A 27,786-nucleotide genomic window follows, 5' to 3' on the forward strand; every position below is an offset into this window, starting at 1 on the left:
TCATGGCTCATGTTGGCTCTAAGGCTGAGGAACGTCATGGGAGCAGCAACCCCATTTGGATCCTATGGGGTCCATGCGGAGCTTGACTGTGTTCAAGAGGCTGTAGTGGGAAATGTTATTTGCAGGGTTTTGGTTAGGCATTGCTGTGTTACAAACCACCCCAAGATGTAGTGATGGAAAGTCACAACCATTTTATCATCTCTCATGATTCTCTGCACCGACTGGGATCAGCCAGGTGGTTCTTCTGCTCCATCTGATATTGCCTGGGCTACATATCTGGGGGTCTAAGATGGTGCATACTCATGGATGGCAGTTGCACTGGCTGGGGGCTCAACTGGAGCTGTCAATCAGAGCGCTTTGGGTTGTTTCCACATAGCCTCTCCATGTGGCTTGGGCTTCTCACAGCGTCGTGGCTGAGTTCCAAGAGCATGTTCCAAGCAGACAAACCCCAATGCGCAAGTAGCTCTTCCAGTCTCTGTTGGCATCATGCTTGCTATTGTCCCAGTGGCCAAGATAAGTCTTGTGGTAAAGCCTAGAGTCAGTGTGGGAAGGACTACACACAGATGTGGTTTACTCGAGATCACAAGGCATGAATCAGCTAGGCATGAATTTGTGAGAAGCTTCATTAGGCAACTGATTTTGGAAAGTAGGGTGCATCAGGGTTCTTTCTGGCACTCCTAGACACCATGGTCATACCGTTGAGAGCAAAGCTAATGGCAGGGGCCCAGCAGCCAGAGGGGATGAAATTTGTCAAGAAGAACTTGAAGTGAAACTTCCTATCAGCATGTTGGGGACACAGTGTCTGCCCCAAAGAAGAACCCAAATTAAATGCAGACCAGGGCTGGGAGGAATTCTAGAATAGAGCGAAACCAGTCTAGGACCACTACGGTATTAGCAGGTGGCACATAGATCTTCAGTGAATATTGATTGAAGGGTCAATGAGGAATGGATGGAAGGTAGGAAGAAAGGAAGAAGGATGAGTGGGTAATTTGGCGAACTTCAATGAGTGTTCTTTTCAATTCAGTTCAAATTATTAAACATTTATGGACTCCTACCATGTGCCAGGCTTGATGCTAATGCTAGTGATGCAAGAATAAATAAGACAGATTCCTCCTTCAATTGCTTATAGTCTTATGTGTATTACACACAGGTTGTGGGTCAACCAATGTCACTAGTTTCTTGAGTCTCCATCCAGACATGTATGTGTATCCCCATTTAAATAAATGCCAATGGTCACAAACTATATACCCTATTATTTATCCTTTTTTTTTTTTTTTGAGGATGATTAACCCTGGGCTAACTACTGCAAGTCCTCCTCTTTTTGCTGAGGAAGACTGGCCCTGAGCTAACATCCATGCCCATCTTCCTTTACTTTATACATGGGATGCCTACCACAGCATGGCTTTTGCCAAGCGGTGCCATGTCCACACCTGGGATCTGAACCTGCGAACCCCCGGCCGCTGAGAAGCAGAACGTGCGAACTTAACCGCTGCGCCACTGGGCCGGCCCCCAATCTTTTTTTAAACTTAACTTTACCTTGGAGATTTCACATCAGGTAGTCAGGTTGAGCTTTCATAGAAAGACAAACTGTGAGTTTTTAAACTGCTATTAAATCAATTTAGTGCGTTGCCACAATTTTTAAAAATCAAATAGGCTGGATACTAACAGAGTGCATTGCCCTTAGTGATGTAAGAGCTGTCTTGTGGAATTCATGCTTCAGTTATAGCCATCCATATGTTTGTGTATTTTGTCTCAATATATAAGGTTTTTCTTACCATGAGTTGTCATACTCAAAAAGTGTGAGAGGCTGCATTAGTGGAGGAAGCAAGCTCTTTCAACTGGCGGGTCTGCAAAGACTGTGGGGATGGTGGCGTCTGGGCTAGGTCTCGAAGGACAGGCACAGGTAGAGATGGGGCAGAGGGAAGGGATTTTCAGTGGAAGGAACTGCCTGAGCCAAGCCATAGAGGTGCAGAACCCCAGGCTGGCCTTGCCCAGACTTTCTGTACCTTTCCTGGGTATCAAGCAAGAGCAGGGCTCCCCTGGCCTCTGCAGAAGGCAGACCTGCAGAATATATATGAGATTTACTACTGCTACTTGCCTGGGTGTGGGGCCACCACATGCTTCTAATGTTGTACCCCGAGATTAAGGTCCTCACAGGCATCACCAGAGGAGTAGAGCCTGTCCCAACCAGTTTAGCACTTGGCCAGAGAGTAGCACGAGTTGTCTGCAGGAGGGTTGATGCTAAAGAGAGAGGGACGAGTGGAGCTGAGCATGCTCTGTTCCTCCGTGCAAAGACAGCTTTGGAGGCGTCCTCTCCTCCCCTGGGGAGTGTGATGAGGAATGTTGCTCCAGAGAAGCCCCCCAGGTAGAAACATGTCAACTGAAGCCACAGCCCACATTTCGTACAAGTGCCCCAGCGTTCTGGCAGCTGAGCAGGCAGGGGCCCCCTGGCAGTCTGTGGAGAGGGGCTTTCTAGAATGGGGAGCTTCCCTCAGGACATTCCTGTGCCCTGTCTCTGTTTTTATAAACTGGCTCATGAGAAAACCGAGAGCATGGCTTATTTCTTCCAGACTGCGTCTGGAACAGGATGGGGAGCTTTTCTTAACAGGCTTCCCCAGCCACGGAGCCAGCCTGAAATGAACTGCAAATGTTCGTGCTCCACATCCAGGCAAGTGAAGGCTCTGTCCTTGGGAAGGTGACTGACTCCACAGCTGGGATGGTGGTGGGTGGGGTAAACCAGGGAAAGGGGTTATCCGAGACCACACACTCTGTGACCTTGGCCCATTGACCAACTCAGGGTGGAGCATGAAAGTTTGAGTCAGAAATTATCCCCCAGGAGCTAGGCAAGTATGTGCATACCATTGCTTGCCATTCTGGAGTCCCCCTTGCCTCCCCCATCTCAGGAGTCCTTGGCTGAACCGGCACTTAGCAATTACAGGCCCAGGAACTGAGCCTCTAACTGTTGAGCTAGAGGGTACTTAAGGGCCATCTACTGCAACCTGCTTGCACACATGGGGAAACTGAGGCCCAGAGAGGGACAGGGTTTCACAGCAGTCTTCAACATAGCTAGGAGTTAAACCTGAGTCTTAAATATACAGTAGAACGAGTGCTTAGGCACATGGCTTTGTGGTCAGACCACCTGGGTTGGAGTCCAGGCACCATCATTTCCTATGGAGTGACCTCAGGATTAATGATACCCCCAAACTTCAGTCTCCTCACCTGTAAAGTGACAACAATTAATGATGGTGCCAGCCTCCAGGGCTATTGGGTGGGAGGAGCGAGAGATCCTCAGTGCAGGGCTGGTAGATGGAAATTGCTCAATAAATGATCCTCGTCTGTCTTTGTCCCCTTCATCAGCACCCCTGCCAGTGCTCTGTCCCCACCTCAGTGGTTTTCAAACTCTGCCAACTCCCTTTGAGTCTTGGAGGAGGGATGGCCCAGGCTCCCACCTGCTCTGGTTTACATGTTGGACTAAACTTTCAGAGACCTTGGACTCCCCTATGCCTGGAGATGAATCCAAAGAAAAGAACTGGCCAGGGTCAGCTACGGTGGTCTGCCCACTTCACGGCCAGGCTCTGAGCTGTTTGGGGGATGGGAAAAGATTGACCACCTCTTGAATTCTGGCAAAGGTGGTGGGGTTGTGGAGGGAGAAAGCCGGACCAATTCAAAGAAAACCTGAGTTCTAGAATATTTAAATAGAAAGGTCGTTTTGTGACTTTTGAGTTCAAGTCGTAATTCTAGGCAAGTCTTCCCACTAATGTGTTGATACAGGCTGGTTTTGGCTTGCTTTAGTGACTTGATTGGATCCAGTTATAACGAGCAGCATCATTTGCATATGAGTAACAAATGTGCTACAATATTTACAGCTCAGTGTTTTCTTACGTAACGTCAGTGCGTGCCCCTCACCCCATAAATCTTAGTATGTCTTCATTATTGGTGCAAATGTCCCTAAAGCCCAGTTCAGAGGATCACAAATTCTAAATCATTAGAGGTTAAATTAATGGGGTTTTGTAGTGAGAAAGCATGGGAGTTTAACACCTCCGTGTGTGAGTAGACCTCAGAGGTGACCCCGAGCTGTGATTCTCAACCTTAAATGCATGTAGGAGGGGCTGGCCCCGTGGCCGAGTGGTTAAGTTCGCGCGCTCCGCTGCAGGCGGCCCAGTGTTTCGTCGGTTCGAATCCTGGGCGCGGACATGGCACTGCTCATCAGACCACGCTGAGGCAGCGTCCCACATGCCACAACTAGAAGAACCCACAACGAAGAATATACAACTATGTACCGGGGGGCTTTGGGGAGAAAAAGGAAAAAATAAAATCTGTAAAAAAAAAAAAAAAAAAAAAAAGAATAGGAAATGTTTAAAAAAAAAAAATGCATGTAGGAATCACATGGAGGGCTTGTTAAAACTCAGATTCCTGGGTCCCTCCTTGAGAGTCTGATTCCGTGGGGGTCGGAGGAGAATTTGCATTTCTGACAATCTCCTAGGTGATACTGATGCTGCTGGTCCATGGGCCTCACCTTGATCTACGTAATCCTTTGCCTAATGCCTGGATCCCGAGCAATAGTCACATACCTTCAATGACAGTGACCTCTCCACCTCTCTGGGTAGCTCATTTCTTCTTTAGAGAGCTCTGTTCAATAGAAAGTTTTTCCTTTTATGGAGCCAAGATCTTCCTCATTGTAATTATCGCCATTGGTTTGAGTTTGGCACTCTAGAACCACACAAATTCTAACCCTTATCCATAGAAATGCAAGGTGGATAAGAAGTTGGATTTGAGGTGATAGAAAGCAGTGACCTCCCTTGGTGACTGAGGACACTTGCCAAAACCAATGGGCTGCTCATTGTTGTCTTCATCTTGTGCTCAAAGATGGACTGAGTCTGGCTTCTCATGGTGAGAGATGCATTGCAAGTTGAAATTTATAAAGCAGGTAATCCTGGGGTGGAGATGACAGAACCCAAGTGTCCCTTCTCTTTGCCTAGTGTGCATACAGGGCACATATGACTATGAGCAAGCTGTTGGCCAAGGAACCAGGATCCTCCCTTTTCAGACAAGATCTTAGGCAGCTGAACTCATATCTGCCATCAATTCTGAGAACTTTCAACAAGACTCAGATGATTTCACTTTGAACACATGTTCATGAACAAAATAAGCTCCCCTTTCTTGATGACTGACTGTAGTCAGTTAGCTCAGCCGTAACCTGATGCAAGCATTGGGGAGATTGAATCCAAATTTAACTTGTGGCCAACACAGGGCTGCCTGCAGACCCTGTGGGAGATTCCTGGGGGTCAGACCTGAGACATTGTTGTTTGATGGGTGGAGTGTGGTGTCACTTAGTCTGCTGGTCTGGGCCATGGGCCTGCAGCTGTTGACAAGAGCTGTAGGGGAACACAGCAGTTAGGACTCAACATAAGCATATGTGAGAGTTCTTCCTTGTGCCTGTCACCAAGGAGTTAGACCCACTTGTCTCAGTTTGGGAGAATAAATCCAGGATTAATGTGAGGCCACACAGCTGCAAGGGCTTTACTTTCTAAGGCATGTTTTTCTCCTCATTTGTTTTTGGCAATTTGTCCTCCTTGTTCCTGCCCCCCTGAAAGAAAACAGAAGCCTACGGCCCACATCCACAAAGACCCCACTCTTCCCAATAGAATAAGGAGTGATGGAAGAACAGCTGGATAACGTGAAACAGAGGAGCCTGGTTCATCTTCTGATTCCCTCAGAAGACATGCCAAATCATTGATGCATTTAATTACTCCTTGACTCATTTGCTCATTCATTCACTCATTCTTTGACTAACTTAGTCATCCACTAACCCTCTGATTTATCACTGACCCATTCATCCTTCTATCCATCCATCCACCTAACCATTCACCTTCCTAACCATCCATCTATCCATTTAACCATCTACTCAACTATATATCCACCCATCCAATTATTCATTCATCCATACATCCATCCATACATCTCTCCATCCATCTATCCATCCAGCCAATCATTCCTCTATGTAACTGTCCAATCATTCATCCACCCATCCAACAAACATTTTTTAAAGCACCCATGTGTGCCATGTGCTGGGGAAACAAGATTGAAAAATGTGGGCATCTCGCTTCTAAGAAGCTCATGGTCTAGTGGGAAGGACAGACAAGGAGGACAAATCCCAGTCCATCAACATAGATATGGGAAACATGTGACTTTATTTTCTGCATCTCAATTTTTGTGTTGAGCCCCTATCTTTCTAGGCTAGCAAAGAACTTTCCCTCAGACATGTTTCAGGTCTTCTGTTTTCTCCCCAGGGATGTGTGAAGGTTTTTGGGGCTGCCAGGGCTTTGGGAGGAGAGGGGCCATCTGGTCCTAAGTTGTGTGTCCTCTGGTGTCTCAGCTGAGTCTTCCTTGGGATTGGCCACCCCAGCCCTGAGTGGATTTTCTGCTGCGGGCACAATCTTCTTTCTCCAAGGCTGCCATTGCTTCATCTGCCTATAGTAGGGATTTTTAACCTTGTCTACGTTTACATCAACTAGGGAGGCTTTTAAAACATATTGAAGTTCATGCCCCACCCCAGACCAATTATAGCAGAAACTCCAAGAATGGGATCTGACCTTTGACATTGTTGTCTCTAACTTGCCCCAGAGTATTCTAATGTGTAGTCAAGGGTGAGAAGGAGTAGGGAGGAAGCCCACGCAATCCTCCCCTCTCCTCACCTTTCTTCTCTGTTCCTCCACCTTAGGTGGGGAGAAGGGGTCTCCTTTTACTCTGGGATCATCTCTTCCCTTATGGGTTTCTGGACAAGACAGTTTATCTTTGTCCCAAATCTGTCCCCACTAAGATGAAGAATGACCAGAGATTCTGCTTTCTGCCTGGCCACATCTCTCCTTGGGCAACTAGCTTAGAAGGATGCTTGAATGAAGGTAAAGCAGAGGGAGAGAGAGAGAGAAGGAGGAGAGGGGAAGGGAGAGAAGAAGGGAGAGAGGAGGACGGCATAAAGGTGGGTGTGCTCAGTTCTACCTGGGGCAACTTGAAGGGGTCAGGAGAGGCGGCTTGTAAAGGAGGAGGTGTCGGGCTCTATGAGAACCTAGCCTTTGTCCTCGCGCCCTTAGCTCTCATGGCTGTGCTGTGCCCAGGGTGGCTGACTCTCCCACTCAGTTCCGAGCTCTAGGGTGCGGCCTGTGTCTGTTCCCTCTGTCTTGGAGCCTGGCCCGGGGCCTGGCCTAGAGTTGGAGCTCATGGCATGTGTACTGTGTGAAGGAGGGTGGGGGGAAGGAGTGACTGGCTCTCTGGGAGAGGACCTGTGCCCCTCCCAGCCCCCCACCAGGCCGGGGGCAGAGTGAGTCTCTCACGGTGAGCTTGTCCACTGCCAGGTCGTGTGGATCACGGCCACACTGCCTTACTTCGTGCTGTTTGTGCTCCTGGTTCACGGTGTCACGCTGCCCGGCGCCTCCAACGGCATCAACGCCTATCTGCACATCGACTTCTACCGCCTGAAAGAGGCCACGGTCAGTGCCTTGTGACCACCCACTGCTGGGCCAGGGTTGGGGAGGGCTCTCGGTGCATGCACTGATAGAAAATTTGGTCCCAGCTCTGCCACAAACTTGTGGCATAGCCTGGCACAGATTCTTCCCTCTCTGGGGTGCAGCTTCTCCATCTGGCTGAGGTCGATTTGATTTGCACCTGATGGCCTCTAAGAGCCCGTCCAGCTCTGAGGGTCTGGGATTCTGTTGTTCCACATAGTGGCCTTTGCAGACCCCTCTTTTCAAGTAGAGCAATACCCTGTTCTGAGTCCTTACACCTGCCCTGTGTCATGGCCTCCTGGCCCACCCCAGTCACTCAGCCCGATTTCTACTCTCTAGTCCCCATACCTGGGCTCTGCCACCATCCTTTGATGTTGGCAAGAGGAGAAGCATGAGCCTCAGGAGAGCTGGACCCTGCTGCCTCTCACCTGCAGCCTCCTCCAGCTCACTGTCCTGTCCGGAGACACAGGTTACCTTGAAGGTGGGGCGAATCGGAGTGGAGTCCAGTCCAGAGCGGTGGGGCAAGATTGGGAGCAGAGACAGTCTTGGAGGTACCCAGTGCCTTGAGAATCTTCAAATCATGGCTGACATTATTTCCAGCCTCCTCCCTGGGGCCTACCCCAGTGACAACACCTCAGTACTTTCCCTCACAATTCCCAAAGGCCTCTTCACACTCTATTTGAAGCCACAATAATCCTCGCAGTGTGGGATTAGGAGGGACACATCTCAGTACACACCTACCATAGTTATAATGTTCCAACACACCACAGCCCAGTAACCAAGAGAAAAGCTCATTTCCTTAGTAACAGTCAGAAAGGTAACAGGGCATAAGAACGCGAATCAGCCTTGTGAATTGTGAAACAAATCAGAGTTCTGTTTGTTCTGCAGCTGTTTAAATCTCGTAAGTCTTTCCGATATGTAGAAACTGAGCCTGAGTGCTGTCTTAAGGAGCAGACCTTTCTTCCTCCAACAGATTGCTTCTCTCATTACACCCTTTGCTTTCAAAGTAGGGGAGGCCTAGGATAATGTGACTGGGACATGACAGAAATCTCACAAATCCGAATTGTGGCTCCTAGTCTGGGTGGGCTAGGCGTAAGTATCTCCACTATACAGAGGAGGAAACTGAGGTAGAGAGAGATGAAATCGACTGGAGCTAGACCAAGAGGCAGAAGTTGGAGAGGGGCTCAGATCTCCTGCCATGTGCTTTCATCACCCAAAAGATGGAATAAATAAACCCCATTGGCCCCCAAGGACTCACCACTGTCTGTGGGCTGGTAGAAGCTTCTAAGAATCATTACACCTTTCTGAAGATGTCATCTCCGTAACTCGTGAGATGGTCATAACCACTTATCCTCACTCCATCCACGTTCTAGCCTAGAGCTGTTAGTTTATTAACTTTCTTTGAAGATCAGGACATCAAATTGAGCCAGTGAGTTCCTCCAGGGTGAGCTCACTCATGACCACCCAAAGCTGGAAGATGCTGGAGAGACCCTGGCCTCTCCCCACAGCGATTTTGTACAGTCCTCTGGGGTGGAGGAGTTGCATGGCTGCCCTCCTTGGGTTCAGACCTATTTCCTCAGGTCGCAGAGCATCTCGAGGCTTCCCAGCCCTTCTAGAGCATTGAGGCGGTCCTCTTCTCTAGGAAACAGAGGGTGATGGCTTCTGTCTGCCCATTTCAGGTATGGATTGATGCCGCAACTCAGATATTTTTTTCCTTGGGGGCTGGATTTGGAGTCTTGATTGCATTTGCCAGTTACAACAAGTTCGACAACAACTGCTACAGGTAAGACCCTTTTCAGGGCTCTTGAAAGCTCTAAATCCTGGGGATCAACCCTTGCAAAGATGGGAGAGAGGGCTCTGGTCTGGGACAAGACAACTTTCTTCTCGAGTTTCTTCCTCTGTGAAATGAGGCACAGTGGACCATCCTGGGTGTTCTATGAACTGTGACATGGCCTATGGGGGCCCTGATGAACAAATTTCAATTCAGGACAGATGCAAGGTGAGGGCCTGGGAAAGTTGGGGTCACTAGTGCTGAGAGATCTTGGGGATGGGTAGCTGGCACAGAGGGCCACTGTGTGGCTTTCAGAGCAGACAGCACTGCTGGTCTGCCCCATCTGATGCCCAGGCAGGCAAGGATGGAATATCTAGGCTGGTAGTAGGAGAAGTGAGGGCCTGGCAGGTTCAGAGGTAAGATCTCAGAGCATGCTCCAGCCCAGTTCAGTAAGCATTGACTGCTGCCTCCTGGGGGCCCAGTGCTGTGAGGTCTTCAGACATGGGCACAAACTGGATCTGCCTCCATCACTCTCTATTAAAGGCTTGAGACAGAATCACAACCCTTCTGGTACAAGACAGAGGAGGATGAGTGCATACCAGCGGGGCAGGCTCTAGGGAGGCTAAGAAAATGGAATGATCAGCCCTCTGATGGGGGACCAGCAAAAGCATGGAAGTGAATCTGAGGTGAGCCTTGGAGGATGGTTAGGATTGTGACAGGCAGACACGGAGGGCAGCATGCATGGTGGGGAACAACATGAACAAATCCAGGGAGGTGGTGTGTTTGTTGGCCAGCAATTTGACTGGTTTGGTTCGTTCAAAGAGTACATGTTGGGAAGTCATGGAAAATAAACCTGGAAGGAAGGCTGGATCATCTTAGCAAAGCTCTTGAATGCCTGGGTGAGAAGTTGAGAGGTCCTAGGAAGCCATGGAAAGTTTGTTGAAGAAGAAGGCTGGTGACTCGATTCCCCAGCACGAGTTTGATACCAGGGCACTAGGGTCATTGTGGCAGCAGGGAAACTGAAGAGAGGGATGGCATTTGAAGCTGCGGATCCCATAGATGGTCCAGCGGTCAATGAGCAGGACTGGAGAGAGTCAGGAGACTTGAACCAACAGTGCCTCTCTCCCCCAGGGACGCCCTGCTCACCAGCACCATCAACTGTGTCACCAGCTTCATCTCTGGATTTGCCATCTTCTCCATCCTCGGCTACATGGCCCATGAACACAAGGTCAACATCGAGGATGTTGCCACTGAAGGTGGGTGGGCAGCCAGCCCACTGAGGAGGGGAGGGCTGAGATATGCACCTCTTTCTTGGTTGTGCAGCTCACCCTTGGCTGTGGGACTGAGAGGGCTTGATATCGAGTTTTCCAAACTGCCCATTGGATGGACTTTCTTTGAAGCTGTCATTGGGAATTCCAGGCAGTCCTGGGCCCTGAGAATATAACGGAACCTTCCTCTGAGTCATGCCAGCAGAACAGATTTTGGAGCATCTAGTCTGTACCAGCTCCTGTGCCGAGCGCTTGACATACCTTCATTTAGTTTCCATAGTGCTGTAAGGCAAGTGTTAATAGACCCACTGGCAAGATGAGAAAGCTGAGACCTAGGCTATATGAGTTGTCCAGGGTCGCCCAGCTAGTGAGCAATGGTGTCAGCCCTCAAGCCCTGATCAGTTCGACTCTGGATCCTGTGGCCTTCCCCACTGCTTCCCATATTCTTATGGTCACAAAGAAGCTGAGACCTGGGGAGGGGCTGCCTCTAATGGGATCTGATGACCACAGGCTTTTGAAAGTAAGAAGATCCCACACGGTGTGCAGGAGGTGGGGTTTGTGGCATGTAGCCTACAGCTGTCCAGGCGAGGCTCTGCTCTCTGGCCTGGCTGTTGGAGGTCACCCTCCTTGGTGCATGGGTGAACTGCAAGGTGGAGCTGGCTTCATCTGTCGTCTTCAGACCCTTGGTTTGCTCTGTCCACGCATGGCTGACCAAATATATTGGGGCTGTGCTGGGGCTGATCGGTTTTCAAAATGCTCCCCCACCATCTGCAGCTCAGATCAACATTCCCAGTCATTCATGAGGTCCTTGATGTTTCTTACAGGAGCTGGCCTGGTCTTCATCCTGTACCCAGAAGCCATTTCCACCCTGTCGGGATCCACATTCTGGGCCATCGTGTTCTTCATCATGCTCCTGGCTCTGGGAATTGACAGCTCCGTGAGTGACCCAGCTCAGAATACTCACCCCCTCGGGCACACACGCCATTGGGCCTGGCCTCCTCCACCACGACATAGACACACACTACTTAACCTAAAGTTCCCACTCCTGACTCAAACTCCTGATTAGTAGGTGTTTCCAGAAGGCCTCATTTAAATGCAAACAAGGAAGTGAATCTTCACTCAAAAAGGCAAGACTTAGACCAAAGCCAAGAACCAAGAGAAACCCCATTGACATCACGGAAATCTACCTCAGAAGGGACCTCAGATAAGCCAGCCTAAGGCTTATTCACATGGGGAAACTGGATTCAGAGAGAGCATGGATAGAATGCTTATTCTCTAACCAAGCACTCTTCCCATTATCTTTCATCATCAACAGCCAACAAAAGTGCTTAAAACCTCATTATTTTTTTAGAAACTAATTTTTTTAACCCATATGGTCCACCTTTAGTACATCATGCCTGGAAGTTTGCAAGAAGTCTTAGGGTAGGGCTGGCAAGTAGGTTTCCTCTCACTGCCTTTTCTGTTCAATTGTTAGATCTTCCAGGAGCAGTGTGTTGAGAAGGATTCTGAGGCTGCTTCCAGGCTCCTAGGAAGGGTAGAGGAGACATACATGAGGTGGAGAGCAGTGGCATGTGTGCTTCTTGTCTGCCATCCCAGGCTTGGGGTATCGCTTAAGTAAATGCATGATTCTTACTCATATGAGGCCATAGTACTGGCCTCATAAAGAACGCATTTGCCCATAACTGTGGGATATGAGAACCTTCCAGACTCTGAGGGTGCATTTTGAGGTGACCACTTGCTTGACAGTTAGAAAGGCCCCCAAAATCCTTGTCAGAAACTGCTTCCTGGAGTTCCCACCGCTAGAAGTTCTTCTTGGCAGTTGTTTCTAGAAGGCCCTCATTTACGTGCAGATATATTATGCAGGTGTTTTGGCGTCTTTGCCCCTTTCACTCTCCTGTTGGCTCCTCAGCACCTGCTCAGGCTGAGTGAGCGGGATGGGAGACAGGTGCTGATGATTAGGGAGAGACAGGCATTAGTCCTACACCCGCCCACATAGCTTCTGAGATCTGAGAGTGGTCGAGAACAGGGAAGAAGTGGGGTTAGGATGGAGAGGAAGGCAGGACGGGCTGCTTTCTCAAGAGACAGCCAGGGAGCATGAATCCTAGGCTGCGGGGGGTCTGAGGTGGTCTGGGCCCTCATCCCTGCACCCACCTGCCTGGTTCCCCCAGATGGGAGGCATGGAGGCGGTCATCACGGGCCTGGCTGACGACTTCCAGGTCCTGAAGCGACACCGGAAACTCTTCACATTTGGTGTCTCCTTTGGAACCTTCCTTCTGGCTCTGTTTTGCATAACCAAGGTGAGGAGGTCTGGGCTCCGGGTCACCTGGAATTTGTGGGGCTGCATTTCAATCCAGTCAGACATAGCCAGCCTCAGAGCCGGGTGGGTAGGGCTGAGGGTGGCTGAGGTCCGGGGAGCCATTGCAGGACCCTGCGTCCTCAGCCCTGTGGCCTGATCTGCTAGGGTTACACACGTTGTCTTCTCCCACCTCTGAGCCTGAGGATTTCCAGGCAAACCTTTTAACTGATTATTGGTTTGATAGGCAGCAAAGGTCTCTTTGAAACCCATTTCATTTTTGCACTGGCTGAAAACCCACGCATAGACCCAGTGACTCTCAAAGGCCTCTGGTAGAAGGCAGGTGTGTAACAGCAATGCAGTAGCACGACTTCCCTGTTACTCATGTTCTCAAACTGGGTTCTCAGTGAGTGGGACAGGGGACAGGTAAGTGTTGATGGATGTAACAGTCGGTGGCCATTTCTAGCCAAGATGGGCTCAACCTTCTCTGTCCTCGCCCCAGGGTGGAATATACGTGCTGACCCTGCTGGACACGTTTGCGGCGGGGACCTCCATTCTGTTTGCTGTTCTCATGGAAGCCATCGGAGTCTCCTGGTTTTATGGTAGGTGCTGGGATCTGTGTGTGTGGAAAAGCCTTGGTCTCCAAAGCTCCTGGAGCCTTTTCACCTGGAGATGCTGAGGGGCTTTCCATCTCCAGGGCAGCCACTGGCTGACTCCAGAATTGAGCAAGTTCCTTATCAGGGAACAGCTCTCGCAGCCCTCTTTCATCTTTGCATGAACTCCCTTTAATGGGAGGCCACAAAGGATCCCAAACGCATCCAGTGCCAGCTTTCAAAGGGGATCTCGTAGGAAGCTGCTGTTCCCTAAGCCATGTAATTCATTCTAGAGTAGGGTTGCCAGATACAGCAAATAGAATACAACATGCTCAATTAAACTCGAATTTCAGATAAACAATGAATAATTGTTTTAGGTCAAGTATTTTCCCCAATATTGCATGGGATGTACTGAAACTAAAATTTTTTTTGTTGTCTATCTGAAATTCACTTGTAGCTGGGTGTCCTGTATTTTATCTGGCAACCTTAGTCCAGAGCTGAACTGGGAGAACATGTGCAAAGTGTCAAATGTGATGTCCAGTAATTGTTCTTTTTTTTCCCCACGTGTCACATCAAAGTGTTAGTCCTGTTCTCACTCTTTTCTACTAATCAGAAAGAGACTTCAATGTGAGTCTGAGCTCTCCTAGCAGATTAGAGGCAGGGAAAGCACTGAATACAAAGTTGTTCTTGGTTTAAGAGAGAGTGAGCAAGAGGAAAAAGTAGAGCTTTGGAGTTTGGGGGACCTGGCTGTGTAACCTGGCGCAAGTCCCCTCCCCTCTCTGAACAATGAATTGGGGGGCACATAAAATGTGATACTCTCCCGAGTGTGTCCTCTCTTTTTGATTTGCACCAGCAAAGTGCCTATCCCCAGCTCTCCTAAGTGCCAGGGTGTCACCGTCTGGCCTCACTGCCCTGCTGTCTGCCGGGGGCCAGACCCTCCTGGGAGGGCAGCAGGGGGTAGCCTGTGACAAGCCTGCCTTGTATGCGCACAGGTGTCGACAGGTTCAGCAATGACATCCAGCAGATGATGGGGTTCAAGCCAGGCCTGTACTGGAGACTGTGCTGGAAGTTTGTCAGCCCTGCCTTCCTCTTGGTGTGTAGTGTGTGGTTGGGCATCCTGGGGGAGGGGGCGTGTCTGGGTGGGGGTGGGGTGGGCATATTTGCTTCTTATGGGGGGAGGTTCTGTAGGCAGAGCCCTGGTCATGCAGACAGGACGCGCGGGATGCTCAACCCTGTTGACACCATGGTGGGTTTTCACCTTAATGGGTTCTCCAGTCTGGGGCCAGGTCCCCCGGGGCTGTGTATGTCACCACTCAGCCCTGCCCCAAGGTCACCTTTCTATTCTTCTTTTCCTTTTCTTGCTTCCATTGTCTATCTCCTTTGTTATCTCTTGCTTCTTCTCCACCTCATCCCTCTTTCCTTTGTTCCCTGTTAATCCGTCTTGCTCACTGCGTCTTCCACTCAATGCTCCTCATTTCTCTCTGATCTTTCTCTGCTTCTCTCCCTTCCTCCCCCTCATTCCCTCTTTCCTGTCTTCCTGTCTCCTCCCTCTTCTTGTCTCTCTTCTCTCTGTTCCTTCCTATGCGTTCCCTCCACCCCTCTCCCGCTCTTCTCCCCTCCCAGTTTGTGGTGGTGGTGAGCATCATCAACTTCAAGCCGCTCACCTATGATGACTACGTCTTCCCCCTCTGGGCCAACTGGGTTGGGTGGGGCATCGCGCTCTCATCCATGGCCCTGGTACCTGCCTACATCATCTACAAGTTCATCAGGACGCGGGGCTCCCTTCAGGAGGTGAGCTCTGGCCAGCTGGGCTGTGGGAGAGCAGGGGCGGGAGGGGGCATCCTGAGTCATTCTTGTTGGGATGAGAGAGGGGAGACAGGAGAACATGGACATTAGAGCAAGACACCTATCACACTGGGCAAGTTATTTACCCCCTAAGCCTCAGTTTCCACATCTGTAACCTGGGGATAATAATATGGGCCTTGAAAGGGAAAAGGGACGGCTTAGCACAGTGCCTGGTACATATGAGATGTTCAACACGTGTTACCTCCTGTTATACGTCCTATGCAATAAATGCTCCTACTGCTATTCCTACTGTCATTTATGTGGGAAGGTGATGCTCAGTCCTCAAGTCCTCTAAGGATGAGCTAGACAGACTGTCTTCATTGGGCCCACTCCTGTGGTCATTCTAAGGTTTGTCATGACCCCAAATGTCCCAACTGTCCCCATCCAAGCTCACGGTCACCCGGTATCTTGGTTTTTACCTGCCTCTTTCCTAAACCTGGCACCTGATTAGCCTAAACCAGAGATTTCCAGAATATATTTTCTTCCTTTACCTGTATGTGTTGCAAGAACATATATAAATGGATAAGTATTTGGGAAACAGTGATCTTTACTCTGAAATTATTCTTTCCTATTCTTCAATTATTACAATGCCCTTTCTTTTATAAATAATAATGATAGTCTTTTCCTCTTGTCCTTACTTGGCAAGATAGAGATTTCATTCCTTCATTCCTTTATCCACTCACTTCACAGATATTTACCGAGAATCTATACGGGCCACACAGTCTTCTCAGCACTAGGCAACACTTCCTGGAGCTCATGTTCTGATGAAGGGGGAGATAGAAGAGTGAGGATGGGGAGGGAGCCAAACAAGAACTGAGGGAAGAGGGACCCAGGGAGGGCTGTGCCTACCTCCTCCCCTAGTGCCTTCTGATATATTTCCTGTTCATGAAATCTCAAAGTCTGATAGCCTCTTGGTCACTGGGATGATCCATGTTCTGTGAGCTCATCCTGGACGTGGGAAGCAGAACCTGCTTTGAGCATTTTATTGTCCACACTTCGGGAGCATGGAGGGCTTCCACCATCTAGTGATGACTCGTTGATTCCAATTATGTTCTCTGAGTCCTGCCCTGTGTCTCCACCCCAGGGAGGCCAGCCCGCTCCCCAGGCAGGGCCTGTCCCATCTCCTGTGCTCTCGCTGCACCCTGAGCCCGTTCTCTGCAGCATTTACTCCCATTGTGGATTGAAAATTGCCTGTGTGTTTATTCGTTCAATGGCAGTCCCTTCCATGAGCTGTAAGCTCCCCCAGAGGAGAGACCATGTGAGTCTCCTTCAAATCTCACTAGGGCCTGGCTCAGTGACCACAGTAGTTGGCTCAACAAACATTCACTGGATGAATGACTCAAAGTGAACTGGTCAGCTTTACCAACAAGGGTGAGGAGTCTCGTACAGACCTCATACTTTGTCCATGTGGAACTTCAGGGCCAAATAGCAGGTGACCCTTATCTAGGGGTGGCTGCTGGACCACTAGGGGGTGTCCTTGGATCTAGCTGAGGCCTCCTCTACTTCTCCATCCTCTCTTTCACAGAGACTGGCCTATGGCATCACGCCAGAGAATGAGCATCACCTGGTGGCCCAGAGGGATGTGAGGCAGTTCCAGGTAGGAGCAGCCTGGATCATTCTGGGTGGGGGCCAGGGGTGAACCCTCACTGCTGCCTGCTGTGCACTGGCTGCCCAGGGCAAGACCACACACCACACACCAGAAAAACCGGGCAGCTGTGGGCTGTAGCTCATGGGCATGTGGTCTCAGGATTGGAGGAGATGGGTCTGTCTTCTGCCTTCTACCCGCTTCCACCTGCTTCTCTGCTCCTTGGTCACGGGATGCCAAATGCCCAGACTGTCCTAAACTCTATTCTCCCTCTATGAGTTGTCACCATAGAGTCACTAGTCACCAAACAAGGCTGAGGATTTCTTATTTTGGAGGAAGACCAGCAGTTTCATCACTAACACATTCACCTGGGTCCTATTTTCTGCCCCATAAAACCATCAGGGTTGGGGGATGGGGGGATGTCCTGGTGAGCCCCCTGCCTCAGACTTGCTGTGTGACTTTGGGATGCTCCTCTGCCCTTTCTGGGCCTCAGTGAAAATTAGGAAATCAGCCTGCATCTTCTCCGGGTCTTTGAAGGGAGGGAGTATGTTTTCTGCCCGCTCTGTGCTTTTTGCTACCCTTCTCAGCTGGCCCTTCATCCCCTTCGTCCTTGCCCACCCCAGTCCTGGCATAACAGCCTCACCGTCTTTCTCTGCAGTTGCAACACTGGCTGGCCATCTGAACCTGGCCCCGAGGAGGAACCCCGCCACGCCAACGTCCAGGTCGAGGGCCCCGGATGCTCTTGGGATTCCTCTCCTGGAAGACGTTCTTTCCGACCCCTCTTCCTCCTTTCCCAGTTACAAATGATTCAGTAATCTGGTTTTCATTTACCTTCTGTTCATCTGGCCTAGGTGTGCGCTTGGACTGTTAGGCCTCAAGGGAGAAGAGGAGGGGAGGAAACAGGAAAAACGATTTCTGTTGAACCTCTTTTGTTTTGGGGAAGTCTCACCCAATCTGGGAGCTGTCAAAGCCGAACTTTATGGCTCCTGCAGAATTCCCCACCATGTTTGCTTATATTTTGGGCCAAAGAAGAAATCCTCTGCCTACCAAATCAGAAAGAGGATGTTAGTTTTGGTCAAAAACACAAAGAAAATTCCTGGCTGAGTTTGGGGGGCTACATAGATCTTCCCTTTTTTGTCCATTCCAGTAAGCGCTCCGCTGTCTGAACCTCAGTCCAGGAGCTTGGGTTTGTCTCTAAAATGAAGTCTGTGGATAAGTGGTTTGGGGGATCGTGAGCAGATAACTTCATAGTTTTCACTCTGGCTAACCTGAGTGTGATTTGTGTTCTGGAACCTTCTTCCAGTTTCTGGTGGTCAGATGGTCCAGAGCCATGGGTGTCACAGAGAAGAATATAGATGAGTCGCAGTGAGTGGGTTCTACAGAAGTACCAGACAAGCCTGTAGAGACCACATGTGGGTCACCCTTTCAGGCTCATGGAGCCCAGAAACCCATCTGTGGCTCCTGGAGCCTTCCTGGGAGACAGGGGGCAGGAACCCAGCAAGGCGAGATGTATGTCTTCACTGTGGGTGTCTCTGCTGTCTTCAGGGGGCCAGATGGTGCCCACGGGCAGTCTGAGAGGCTGTCATGTTTATTTATTGCTCACGGACACCTGCAAAGCCTTTCCCTGGAAACCCCACCCAGCGCGGACCAGGGGTCCTGAGTGATGGGGAGTTGGCCCTGAAAATGCCCTTTATCTTTCTTCATGGGCTCGACGTGGCATCTTGGAGGACAGGGTGGAACCAAGCACACAGCAACCCGGTCACTCATGTTAAGGGGGAAATATTCTTAGTTGGTGGAACAGGTTGGTGGTTGCAGACAATTTCCAGGTTGACCTCTGACACCAGCTCCTGAGTGGTGCCCTCTGGTGGTGTTAGTTAGTTTCAGCTTATTCAGAGAAACAATTCATAGTTTGGTAAACCGGCGGCATCTAATTGAGGATTCAGTTTATGGTTTGAGTCACTTACATCCTCCTTGGAAATCTAGACTCATGGGTTCCTATCCTGACTCTGGGAGCCCCTCTTGCAGAATCTTGGGACAACAAAAATAAGAGGCCACTCCACTTCACACTGGGAGTGTAAGGAGACACACGTCCAGAAGGTGCTTGTATAATACTAGAGTCACTGAGCCCAGTCGATCAACCATGCAGTCTGTGGAAGAGGGTTAGTCGGGGCCAGCTGAGGGCCAGGAGGTAGTTTTCTCTCTTAAGGCTCTGAGTGGGTCATGGTCCTGCTGAATCAGGGTCCTGGGGTCATTCTTTAGAGAAAAGAGGGAAAATCAGGAGACTTTTGATCTTTCCATATAAAAAGGCAAGCTCAAAGTCTGGACAGCCCAAGTGGCAGGTGGGGCCTGGGAGCATCCAAGAGAATGGTGGGGTCTGGGAGATGAGGGCAGGGCGACCGCCCCTGATGGAATCTGTCCCTCTAAGTGACTTCAAATCTCCCGTGAAGTTTCATTCCTCCCCAGGGGTTAGAATTGCTTTTAGAAGCACGTCCGCCCCCGTCTCCTCCCATCCGCCCAGCGGGGACTGCAGGGCTGGCTTCTGTTTCCCCATTTCCCAGTAAGAAAAGCAAGGCCCAGCATTTCGGTCACTGATGCTCAAGGTTTCTCGGCTTCTAAGGGGTCGAGTTGGACCCTCGAGTCAGATCCCCTGCCTCTCAGCCCAGAGCACTTGTAACTTCCCTACACGATATGGTTCACCTCACCCAAGGCTTTCATTAAAATAAACCTAAATCCAGTCAAATGCCAAGGAGTATTTCTTAGCAAAAGAACAACGTGTTGGAAGAAGGGGAGAGGCTGTCATTTATTCTCCCCTAGCTGCTTCCCAGAGAGGAAATTATTTAGCTGCTCTCTTTTGATGAAAAGAATCACTCTGAGGAACAGTGGGATGTGAAATGCGGGGTCTACTTGACTGAAATGGGAGCACGTGGCCAGGAAAGCCTGTGTGTATCGGGGAGGCGCCCTGTGCGGAGAGAGCCTGCACTTTCTCTTTGCCATCTGCACATGGCCCTGCTGCCCCCGGACTTTTGTCCCAAGGGTGAACCAGAGACGTGGTGCTAGCTGAACCAACACCAGACCAACGCAATGGTGCTGCCTTGCGGAAGTTGGCTCCTGAGCCTGGGGTGGGGGACTGGCTCCAAGCCCCGGGCCCCTGGGGGGAGGGGGACCCAGGAAGCTCTTGGAAGTTCTCGTGCTGGCTGACCTTCAGGTTTCACCTTCCACCCACACTTAATGCAGTGTGTGCTTTATCATAAAGGATGTTTGACTTCTTTTTTGTGGCTTTTCTTTGATCGTAGAGGTTACCTGGGAAAAGCGTGCTCCTGTGTACTATATATGACACTTTTACTATTTTACCAGATTTTTAAAGAGCTATTATTTTCCACGGAATGTAAAATACCTGTTTAAGACCACCATGTTAACATCTACTCAATGTCTGGTTACTTATCGTCCACCTGTTAGTTGTTTTTCATTCTAGATGCAAATGAGACAAAAGAGAAGGGAAACGGACAACTCTTGCCAACTGTCCTGCTGATCAGAAGTTCCCAAAGCTGCCTTCTTAGAGGGGCTTCCTGCCCACATGGGAGCCAGTCTCTTCCCGTGTGGTCGATTTGCAGCCCTGGTAACATGAGACTGAAGCATTCTTACCAAAGAAGTCATTTCTTAGTAAGGAAGCCCGCCAAGCTTATTCCATTTGTTTATTTCCTTTGAAAGCCATGGAAGGGAGAAGAACAGAGAGGGAGTGTGGTGCAGTGGAAACAGCACAGCATTTGGAGTTGCACAGACCTGGGTCTGCTGCTGACTAGCTGGGTATCCTGAGGAGAGTGGCTTCACCTCCATGGACTTCAGAATTCTTTGTAAAAGCAAGGGTTGGATCAACTAATCAAAGGTCCCCTCCAGTTAAAAAATCTCGTCTCCATTACAACGTTCTTGTGCTAAATTTACAGTGAAGGAAGCACATCTCTTACTGTAGGACTTTCCAGAATGACCTGGTGACCAATAACCTATTGAGCAGAGAAATGTCATATTTTTGGCTTCCAGAAATTTCATTTTTGTGGACTTTCCGTAATTACTCTTTCTCCAGTATTTCTTCAACTGATGCCAGAAACACTTGGGATTTAAAAAAAAAAATCCAACCTTCTGTTCCAAGATTTTGAGGGTAACACGTCACTCCCTGTAAGCCCCAGGTTGCTCAGCTCTGTGGACATCCAGCACAGCCATGGCTGCAGTCGCAGGCGTCTCTGAAACACTGGAGAATGGGAAGTTGCTTCCGGGGTGCGCGCCCTCATCCCTCGGTCTCTCCACCTCAGTGTAAATAAGTGCTGTTTCAGTGGTGCCCTCTCTGTGTCATGGACTGTTCCAATGTCATGCAGATTTCCATGTCTGGTATGGATTTATTTAAAAAGCTGTTCTCTTCATGGAAAAACAAGTGTACAGAATAATAAAGAACATTTCCTGTGCTGTGTATCTGGCAGCGGATTCTTTTTGCCATGAAGGTAAAATGCTACAAATTATGTGAGGCAAAAGTGTTTGTCTATGATCAGCCCCCAGCTAGTAAAGAAGAGCTTCTGGTCAAAGTGGCCCCCCTTTCACCCAAATAACTTTTTATAAGCTAACAGGTAACTGGAGGAGGGGAATGTGAAATCTGTAATCCTAGGTCTGCGATTGACGTATATTTTTATTTACACTGAAAGTGGATACCAAGTGAGACCACGCTAGTTATCCAGTTTTGCTTTTTCATTTCTAAGGCTTAATTTCAAGGGGATAGGAACCTCCAGTTGGATTGCATTCAATGCACAATTTAGTACATGTGGGCATTTTTCCAGGGAGGGAGATACATTAGCACTTAGATCTTAGTGCTAGGTACTGTTATTGTTTGGGGAAGGTGTGAACTTATATTATTAGTTTGAATGCAAGTCAGCAAGTAGACAGTGACAATAATATAAATGAGGTATTGACAAATAACATTTCACTCTGTGTCTTCAAACATTCAAAGGCAGTCATGGAGTGGGTGGTGGGCCCAAGGGCTGAATTAGGGCCAATGATAGGAAGTCCAGGAACAGCTTGCAAGAAGATAACACCAGAATAAAGAATGGGGTGTTGATGTAAGTAGTGAATTCCCCAGCAATGGGGATATGCAAGCAGACGTCAGGCAGAACCTCTTAGGGAGTTTGCAGAGGGGACTCAGTGTCAGGTAGTTGTGGGGAAGGGAAGTTGCGTAGCCTCTAAGGTCCCTTCCCTTTGGAGCTTCTGGGATTCTTTCTGGATAGCCATGGGCTGAGTCTCGTGCAGCAGCACTGGGGCACACAAATACGCTTACGCCAAAGATCCTGGGGTGGGAGTGGTTTGGCCTGTGGGACTGAGTTGGGCAGACATCCCACAGGGGTTGTTATTGTTCTGATCATTTGCTTTAACTCCAGAATTGGAGTTAGGGTTTATTTTAATGAATCAAACAAAAGGCCACCACCGTTTCCAGCCTTCCCTCAGGCCTGCTGACATTTAATGGGTAAGTGGCCCCGAGGAGATCGAGGAGGGAGGTTGGGCCAGACGGGGAAAGGGCAGCTCTCCTGGGAGCGAGGGGGGATCTGGCCGCTGCCCTGTCCTCTGGGCTGACACATGTGGTCGGAGAAGCCCCATGGGTGAGCCCCACTTTAGGCAACTGGTGGACATTTGAATTTCCTACCTTTGGAGAAACATAGCTTCATTTCTGTCTCCTTCCAAAAGGCACTGATGTGTGCAGTCTCTCTCTAGACCTCAATTTGTTCATCTGTACAATGGGTCAGGAGTTATTAAAACTAGTGTTCATGAAAAAAGTTTCAGAGTCTTCTGAAACTAAATGCAAATATTTTGGGGGATCAATTCATATCTACTTTTCTGGGAGAGAAAAGCCATACGATCATCAGATCTCAAATGTTTAAGACTCACAGGTACGTATTACCTTCAAAAGCCTCTCTCTTCTGATGACACATGGTGTCGGTCTCTGTTCTCCACCCTAAATAAATTAAGATGTTAACAGAGCTTATTTCTAAATCTCCATCACTTCATATTCCATTTTTCATTTGTTTACCTGAGAATGCTCCTCTGAGATAGGCAGCAATAAGAACAATGTGCCCTCCCGGCAGATGAGGACATTGAGGACTGCGCTCGAGAAGTGATCCACCCAAGGTCACACAGCCACTGAAGGACCAAGTCCATGCTCCCCTCGTTGTGTGTGGTGCCCTCGGGAAGTGAGGAGGGGGTGGGATCATACAAGTCCCAACAGGTGCCCAGAGCTGTGGGAAAGGACAGCAGAGCCACGAGGACTTCACTTCAAGTTGAGGCTGGTTGCAGAGGACTGGGAAGATCACTTTGTCACATGACCTTGAACAAGACAGTTGAGGTGGGTCCATACCATTAGGAGTCAAGGCCAGGGAAATGTTTTGGATTCCAAGAGTCCGCTTGAGACCAGCTACTCTGAGGTTATGACTGAGTCACACTGGAAAGTCATCACTAAACCTTGGTTTCCCCGTCAGAAAATGAGAGGGCCGGATTAGGTGATTCCTTAAAGTGGCTTCTGTTTTTGACTCTGTGAGAACTCTCAGGGAGCTGTCACAGAGCTGGTGGACTAGTTCATACTCAGATGAGAATGACTACCTTATAGGCAGACACTGAGAGGCAGAGGTGGGAGGTGCTGCCTTTCATTCATCCTGCAGGTTTAGTGCAGGGTCAGCAAACATACTCTGTAAAGGTCTCTGTCACAACTACTCACCTCTGCTGTTGCATCATGAAAGCAGCTGTATTTACAAACAGGTGTGGGCTGCATTTGGCCTGAAGTCTGTGGTTTGCTCTGGTTTAGTGGAAAAACAAAGGGCTTGGAGTCAGACCAGACCTGAGTTTGAATCCCAGCTCTTCCACCCACTGCTGCGGCATCTCAGACAAGTCAGGAAAAACCTCTGAGGCTTCCTGTTTCTGAAGGGTGGGAATAAGGCTGCTGAGGCTCATCAGGAGAATCAGGCAAGATGATGTGCACACAGAGCAACTCTCTGGAGCCGCAGTGCCTGGACCCTAACCCTGGTTCCATCACTCAGCAGTGTGAAAGCTTGGGCAAGGTACTGAGCCTCCCTTACCTCAGTGTGTCATCTGCACAAGGGAATGACAATAGTGACCACTGACGGGGTCACAGGGAGGAGTAACTGTTAACAGTCCATTCAGAACAGTGCAGGGTGTTATGACAGTTAGTACATATCAGCTACGTAATGAATGTTTCTTTCCTCTCCCTCTCTCCTACCTCGGCCCATTTCAAAGGCAGCTACTGCTCTGTTCTCATGTAGCCAAAACAATGTCTCTGTGCCCTTGTCCCCTCCTCAGGTTGGCATCCCTGAGGTTTGAATTTGTGTCTGGGCAAATCTGAGTCTCTCTGGGCCCGAGCACATGTGACCAACTGCACAGGAAATTCCAGCTTTGGGAAATAGCAGCCTCCATGGGGCTTGTCAGGCAGCAGCCAACTTCCTGCAGGCCCGGGCTGCCCCACAAGCCCTCTGCTGTCAACCCCTATCAGGCTGATGGCAAGAAAGATGCTCTTCTAGCTGGCTATGTCTCAGGCAGGCCCTGACCACAGCCGTGACCCAGAGGAGGAGGAGGTAGAAGTGTGGTGACCAGGGACTCTGGAAAGAGCTGGCAAGTAACTGGCTTCTGGTGTCCTGCTAGTCAGTTGCTGGCTCTGTTGTCCTAAGGCCTGGGCTGAGTTGGGACAGACTAGCAGGGCATGAAGGTAAGGGGTTGGGCTTCAGGAAATCAGGGAAGACCATCTCTGTTCCCAGAGAAGGCCCCAGCAAGGGCCATGGCCTGGACATATCCAGGAGCCAGAGATCCACTGTTTCTGAACAGAGAATGGCTATTATACAGGGCATGAGTCCCCACACATCCTGCAGCTTCAGGCACCAGTCTAGAGTCCCAACCTGGGACGGGATGATTCAGAGTCAGAAGAGGAGAGGAGGCATCTGAAGTGAGCCCAGCCTCTGGCCCCAGTGGGCCTGTTACAGACTTGAAGGCCATGTTCAGCCCAATAACAAGGCACCTGTCTGCTGCCCACCCTGAGCCCATTTCCAGGTCCTTGTGAAATTTCATTCCTACACTACAAGCCTGCAAATTCACCTGGTAGTTGCCATTGAACCCTGAGCCCAATCTCCAGTCACTTACTAGTAACAGTACTCCACCAATGGAGAGGAGTGAGAGAGCAGGACCAATATTTGAGATAAGAAAGGACTTTGCAACTCTGATGTTTAAAATGAGATGCAGAGTCAGATTAGGGAGCAGCAGAATCAAGATTAAAATTCGTAGCTAGACAATTAAATTTTTAGAGGCCCTCACCAGAGTTTTGGAACTGGAGGGGAAACATGGCACAAGGAGTACCTGGCTTTGTTAAAAGAGAGAATGGGGCCAGCACAGTCTCACAAGCCACGGATTCCTAGGATGACTGGGACCTTAGGAGCATCAGCACCTTGGACAAGGCCAATGCCCTGAGCTGACATTTAATAAGCAAAGAGGTTGGCTTATCCTGTGCCAGTTACTGTTCCTAGTGCTTTATAAACTGCAGCTCATTGAATCCTCCTAATGAGTCCATGAGGTAGTATTATTAATCCCATTTACAAGTGCGGAGAACTGAGACATAAAGAAATGAAATAAGTTACTAGATGGTGAGACTGGCTCCAGTCTGTGCTCTTAAACACTGTGATATGCCATCTCCCTGGTCCCCAGCCATACAGGCATAACGTGGTCCAGATGGTAGGGACATGGGTCCTCAACTAGTTCCAACACCCTCTTCATTACAAATGTGTAATACATATAAAAATGAATACATTAATTTATATATACATATATGTAATTGTACATATATCTATAGTTATATGTATATACATACTTAAGTATATATAATTTATATATAAATGTATATGTATATATGTAAGTGCCTATAGTGTACTAGGAAGAAATGACATGTCCTATGTCACGTAGTAAGAGAGAGTTAATCTTGAACAGAGTTTTCCTGTCTCCCAGGGGAAATACCTTTACTGGCTTCCTCCAAGCACACCCCAATCCCATGCTTTCTTGTTCCTTGTGCCAGAAATAGGGTCCATACGGGCTCACTATCAAGAACCAAAAAGATTACACACACAGCACATATGTGTACGGATGACAAGTGGCTGCATGTAACACATCTAACTATGGTCTCAACGAATGGGGTTTTCTCATTTTGTGTAACACGCAGGCAATGTATCAGGGAGAGAGGTGTTCTTCAGCAGGAAGAAGAGAGAGAGGTGCCCTTGGTTCTGGAGAAGGACTTTAGTGAGGGTCTCTGCCTGGACATGCACAGAAACCTGGGAACGCTCTGGAGATGCTTAAGAAAGTTGTGAAAAATTTGGAATCCTTCTAGCTTCTTGTTCCACCATCCATAGCATGTGGTTCTCATGCTCATGGAGAGAAAATGGCTAATCCACTTGCAGACATCTTGCCCACCTTTCAGGCAGGAGGAAGGGAAAAAAAGAGAGAGGGAAAAAGGCAGAAGCCAGGTGAGTCTGTGCCTCTTTACTCTGGAGAAGACTAGATTTTTCTAGAACACCCGCATGTTTGCCTACATCTCACTGGCCTGATCTTTGTAACATGGCAACTTCTAGCTGTAAGGGACTCTGGGGGGCGGGGTAAGAATTTGTAACTTGAGTACATTGCTTCTCTGACAGAATCAGGGTTCTCTTAGGAGGAGGACAAGAAGGATATGGGGAAGATGCTGGTCAATGCCTCCCTTCCCATAGCTTCCTCACCCTGGATTCCATCATCTGCTGAGAAAGGTGGGGAGGGATGTTGTGGAAACCATGGAATGAGACCCATAGAGAAGGGGTTCTCTGTCCCATGGGCTATCATTATTCTCTTGGGCTCAAGTTATGGGGATTTAGGACTCAGTTCCTGCAGAGTGAGGACATACAGACCCGGGGGTGGAATTCATAGAGCACCTCTAAGCTGGCTGAGCAGGTGGGTATGTCTGCTGAGCAGAGCATTTCTCCCCATTCCAGGTTCCCTCTCCCCTTCTCTGAGCTGACAGTGTATCTTAGCAACAAAGGAAGCTGATTACAATAGAATATGGGCACTGTGGCCGCCAGGTGGCACCAACACAGGGTCCTGCTGCCAAGCAGAGGCTGAGGGAAGCCAGGAGGACTGGAGGTCTTCGTCTCTGGACGAGTCTCAGAGACTGTTTGAACTTTCCACTGGGGAGTGAAAAGTGGTTCCTGTCTGGATAAAAAGATTCATTTGGTTTCATATTGTTATAATTTGAGAGGATTCATTCATTCATTCATTCATTCACTCATTCATTAATTGATCGGAGTCATACCCAGTCCTACTATGTACCTGAAGGAACTAGAGAACACAAAGGTCAAATAACCCTGTCCTCAAGAACTCTCGGTCTGATGGAGGAGACAGCTGGTGTGCTGATCAGGAAACACATATTGAGCACCTCCTGCATGCTTGTTTGAAGTCCTCTAGCGGCTTCCCGTTGCCTTCACGTAAATCCAAGTTCCTCAGCCTCTCCCTCCTCATCTCACCCCGCCTCTCTGCCCCAATCGCCCTAGACTAATGCAGGTGTGTCACCCAGCACGCTGTGGGCCCTGGGCCTCATCCCTGGGCCTTTCTCCATCTCTCTGAAACTGGCTAAGTCCTATGTGTCCCTCAAGATTTCACCCCTAGAAGAGCCTTCCCTGACCTACGCCTGTCAGTGCACTTACCACAGTTTGTTGACATGAACTTTCAGGGGCCGGCAACTTTTCAGACAGGAGGCACAACCACTTACTTCTCTGTATGTCTCCAGAGTCTAGATGAGTGTCTGGCACATGGTCGGCCCTCAGGGGATGGTTGGGTTAAAGAGACAAGTGAGACAAGGCCACCTCACAGCCTGGCAGAGAAATCATG

The 27,786-nt window shown here is 49.2% G+C and overlaps 1 protein-coding gene and 1 long non-coding RNA gene across 3 annotated transcripts in view; one reads left to right on the forward strand and one right to left on the reverse strand.

Annotated features, from left to right (window-relative positions):
- Positions 1 to 21,318, forward strand: part of SLC6A2 (solute carrier family 6 member 2) — a 45,635-nt gene extending 24,317 nt beyond the window's left edge. The window contains exons 6-15 of one of the 2 annotated variants that reach the window (XM_023637010.2): positions 7,353 to 7,487; positions 9,182 to 9,285; positions 10,405 to 10,529; positions 11,366 to 11,478; positions 12,710 to 12,838; positions 13,337 to 13,436; positions 14,420 to 14,520; positions 15,051 to 15,218; positions 16,798 to 16,869; positions 17,516 to 21,318. In XM_023637010.2, coding sequence (XP_023492778.1) covers positions 7,353 to 7,487; positions 9,182 to 9,285; positions 10,405 to 10,529; positions 11,366 to 11,478; positions 12,710 to 12,838; positions 13,337 to 13,436; positions 14,420 to 14,520; positions 15,051 to 15,218; positions 16,798 to 16,869; positions 17,516 to 17,539 — 1,071 coding nt within the window. In that variant the 3' untranslated portion in view covers positions 17,540 to 21,318. The remainder of the gene's footprint in view (positions 1 to 7,352; positions 7,488 to 9,181; positions 9,286 to 10,404; positions 10,530 to 11,365; positions 11,479 to 12,709; positions 12,839 to 13,336; positions 13,437 to 14,419; positions 14,521 to 15,050; positions 15,219 to 16,797; positions 16,870 to 17,515) is intronic. The other variant, XM_070261829.1, reaches the window with a different exon arrangement.
- On the reverse strand, positions 20,536 to 23,736 carry LOC138923367 (uncharacterized). The gene is made up of 2 exons (XR_011436873.1): positions 23,600 to 23,736; positions 20,536 to 22,843 (listed from the first exon to the last, which is right to left on the reverse strand). It is a non-coding gene; the product is annotated as an uncharacterized lncRNA (long non-coding RNA).
- Positions 23,737 to 27,786: the final 4,050 nt, after the last annotated feature.

The sequence above is a fragment of the Equus caballus genome, chromosome 3 (assembly GCF_041296265.1).
Source record: "Equus caballus isolate H_3958 breed thoroughbred chromosome 3, TB-T2T, whole genome shotgun sequence".
Lineage (NCBI taxonomy): Eukaryota > Metazoa > Chordata > Mammalia > Perissodactyla > Equidae > Equus > Equus caballus.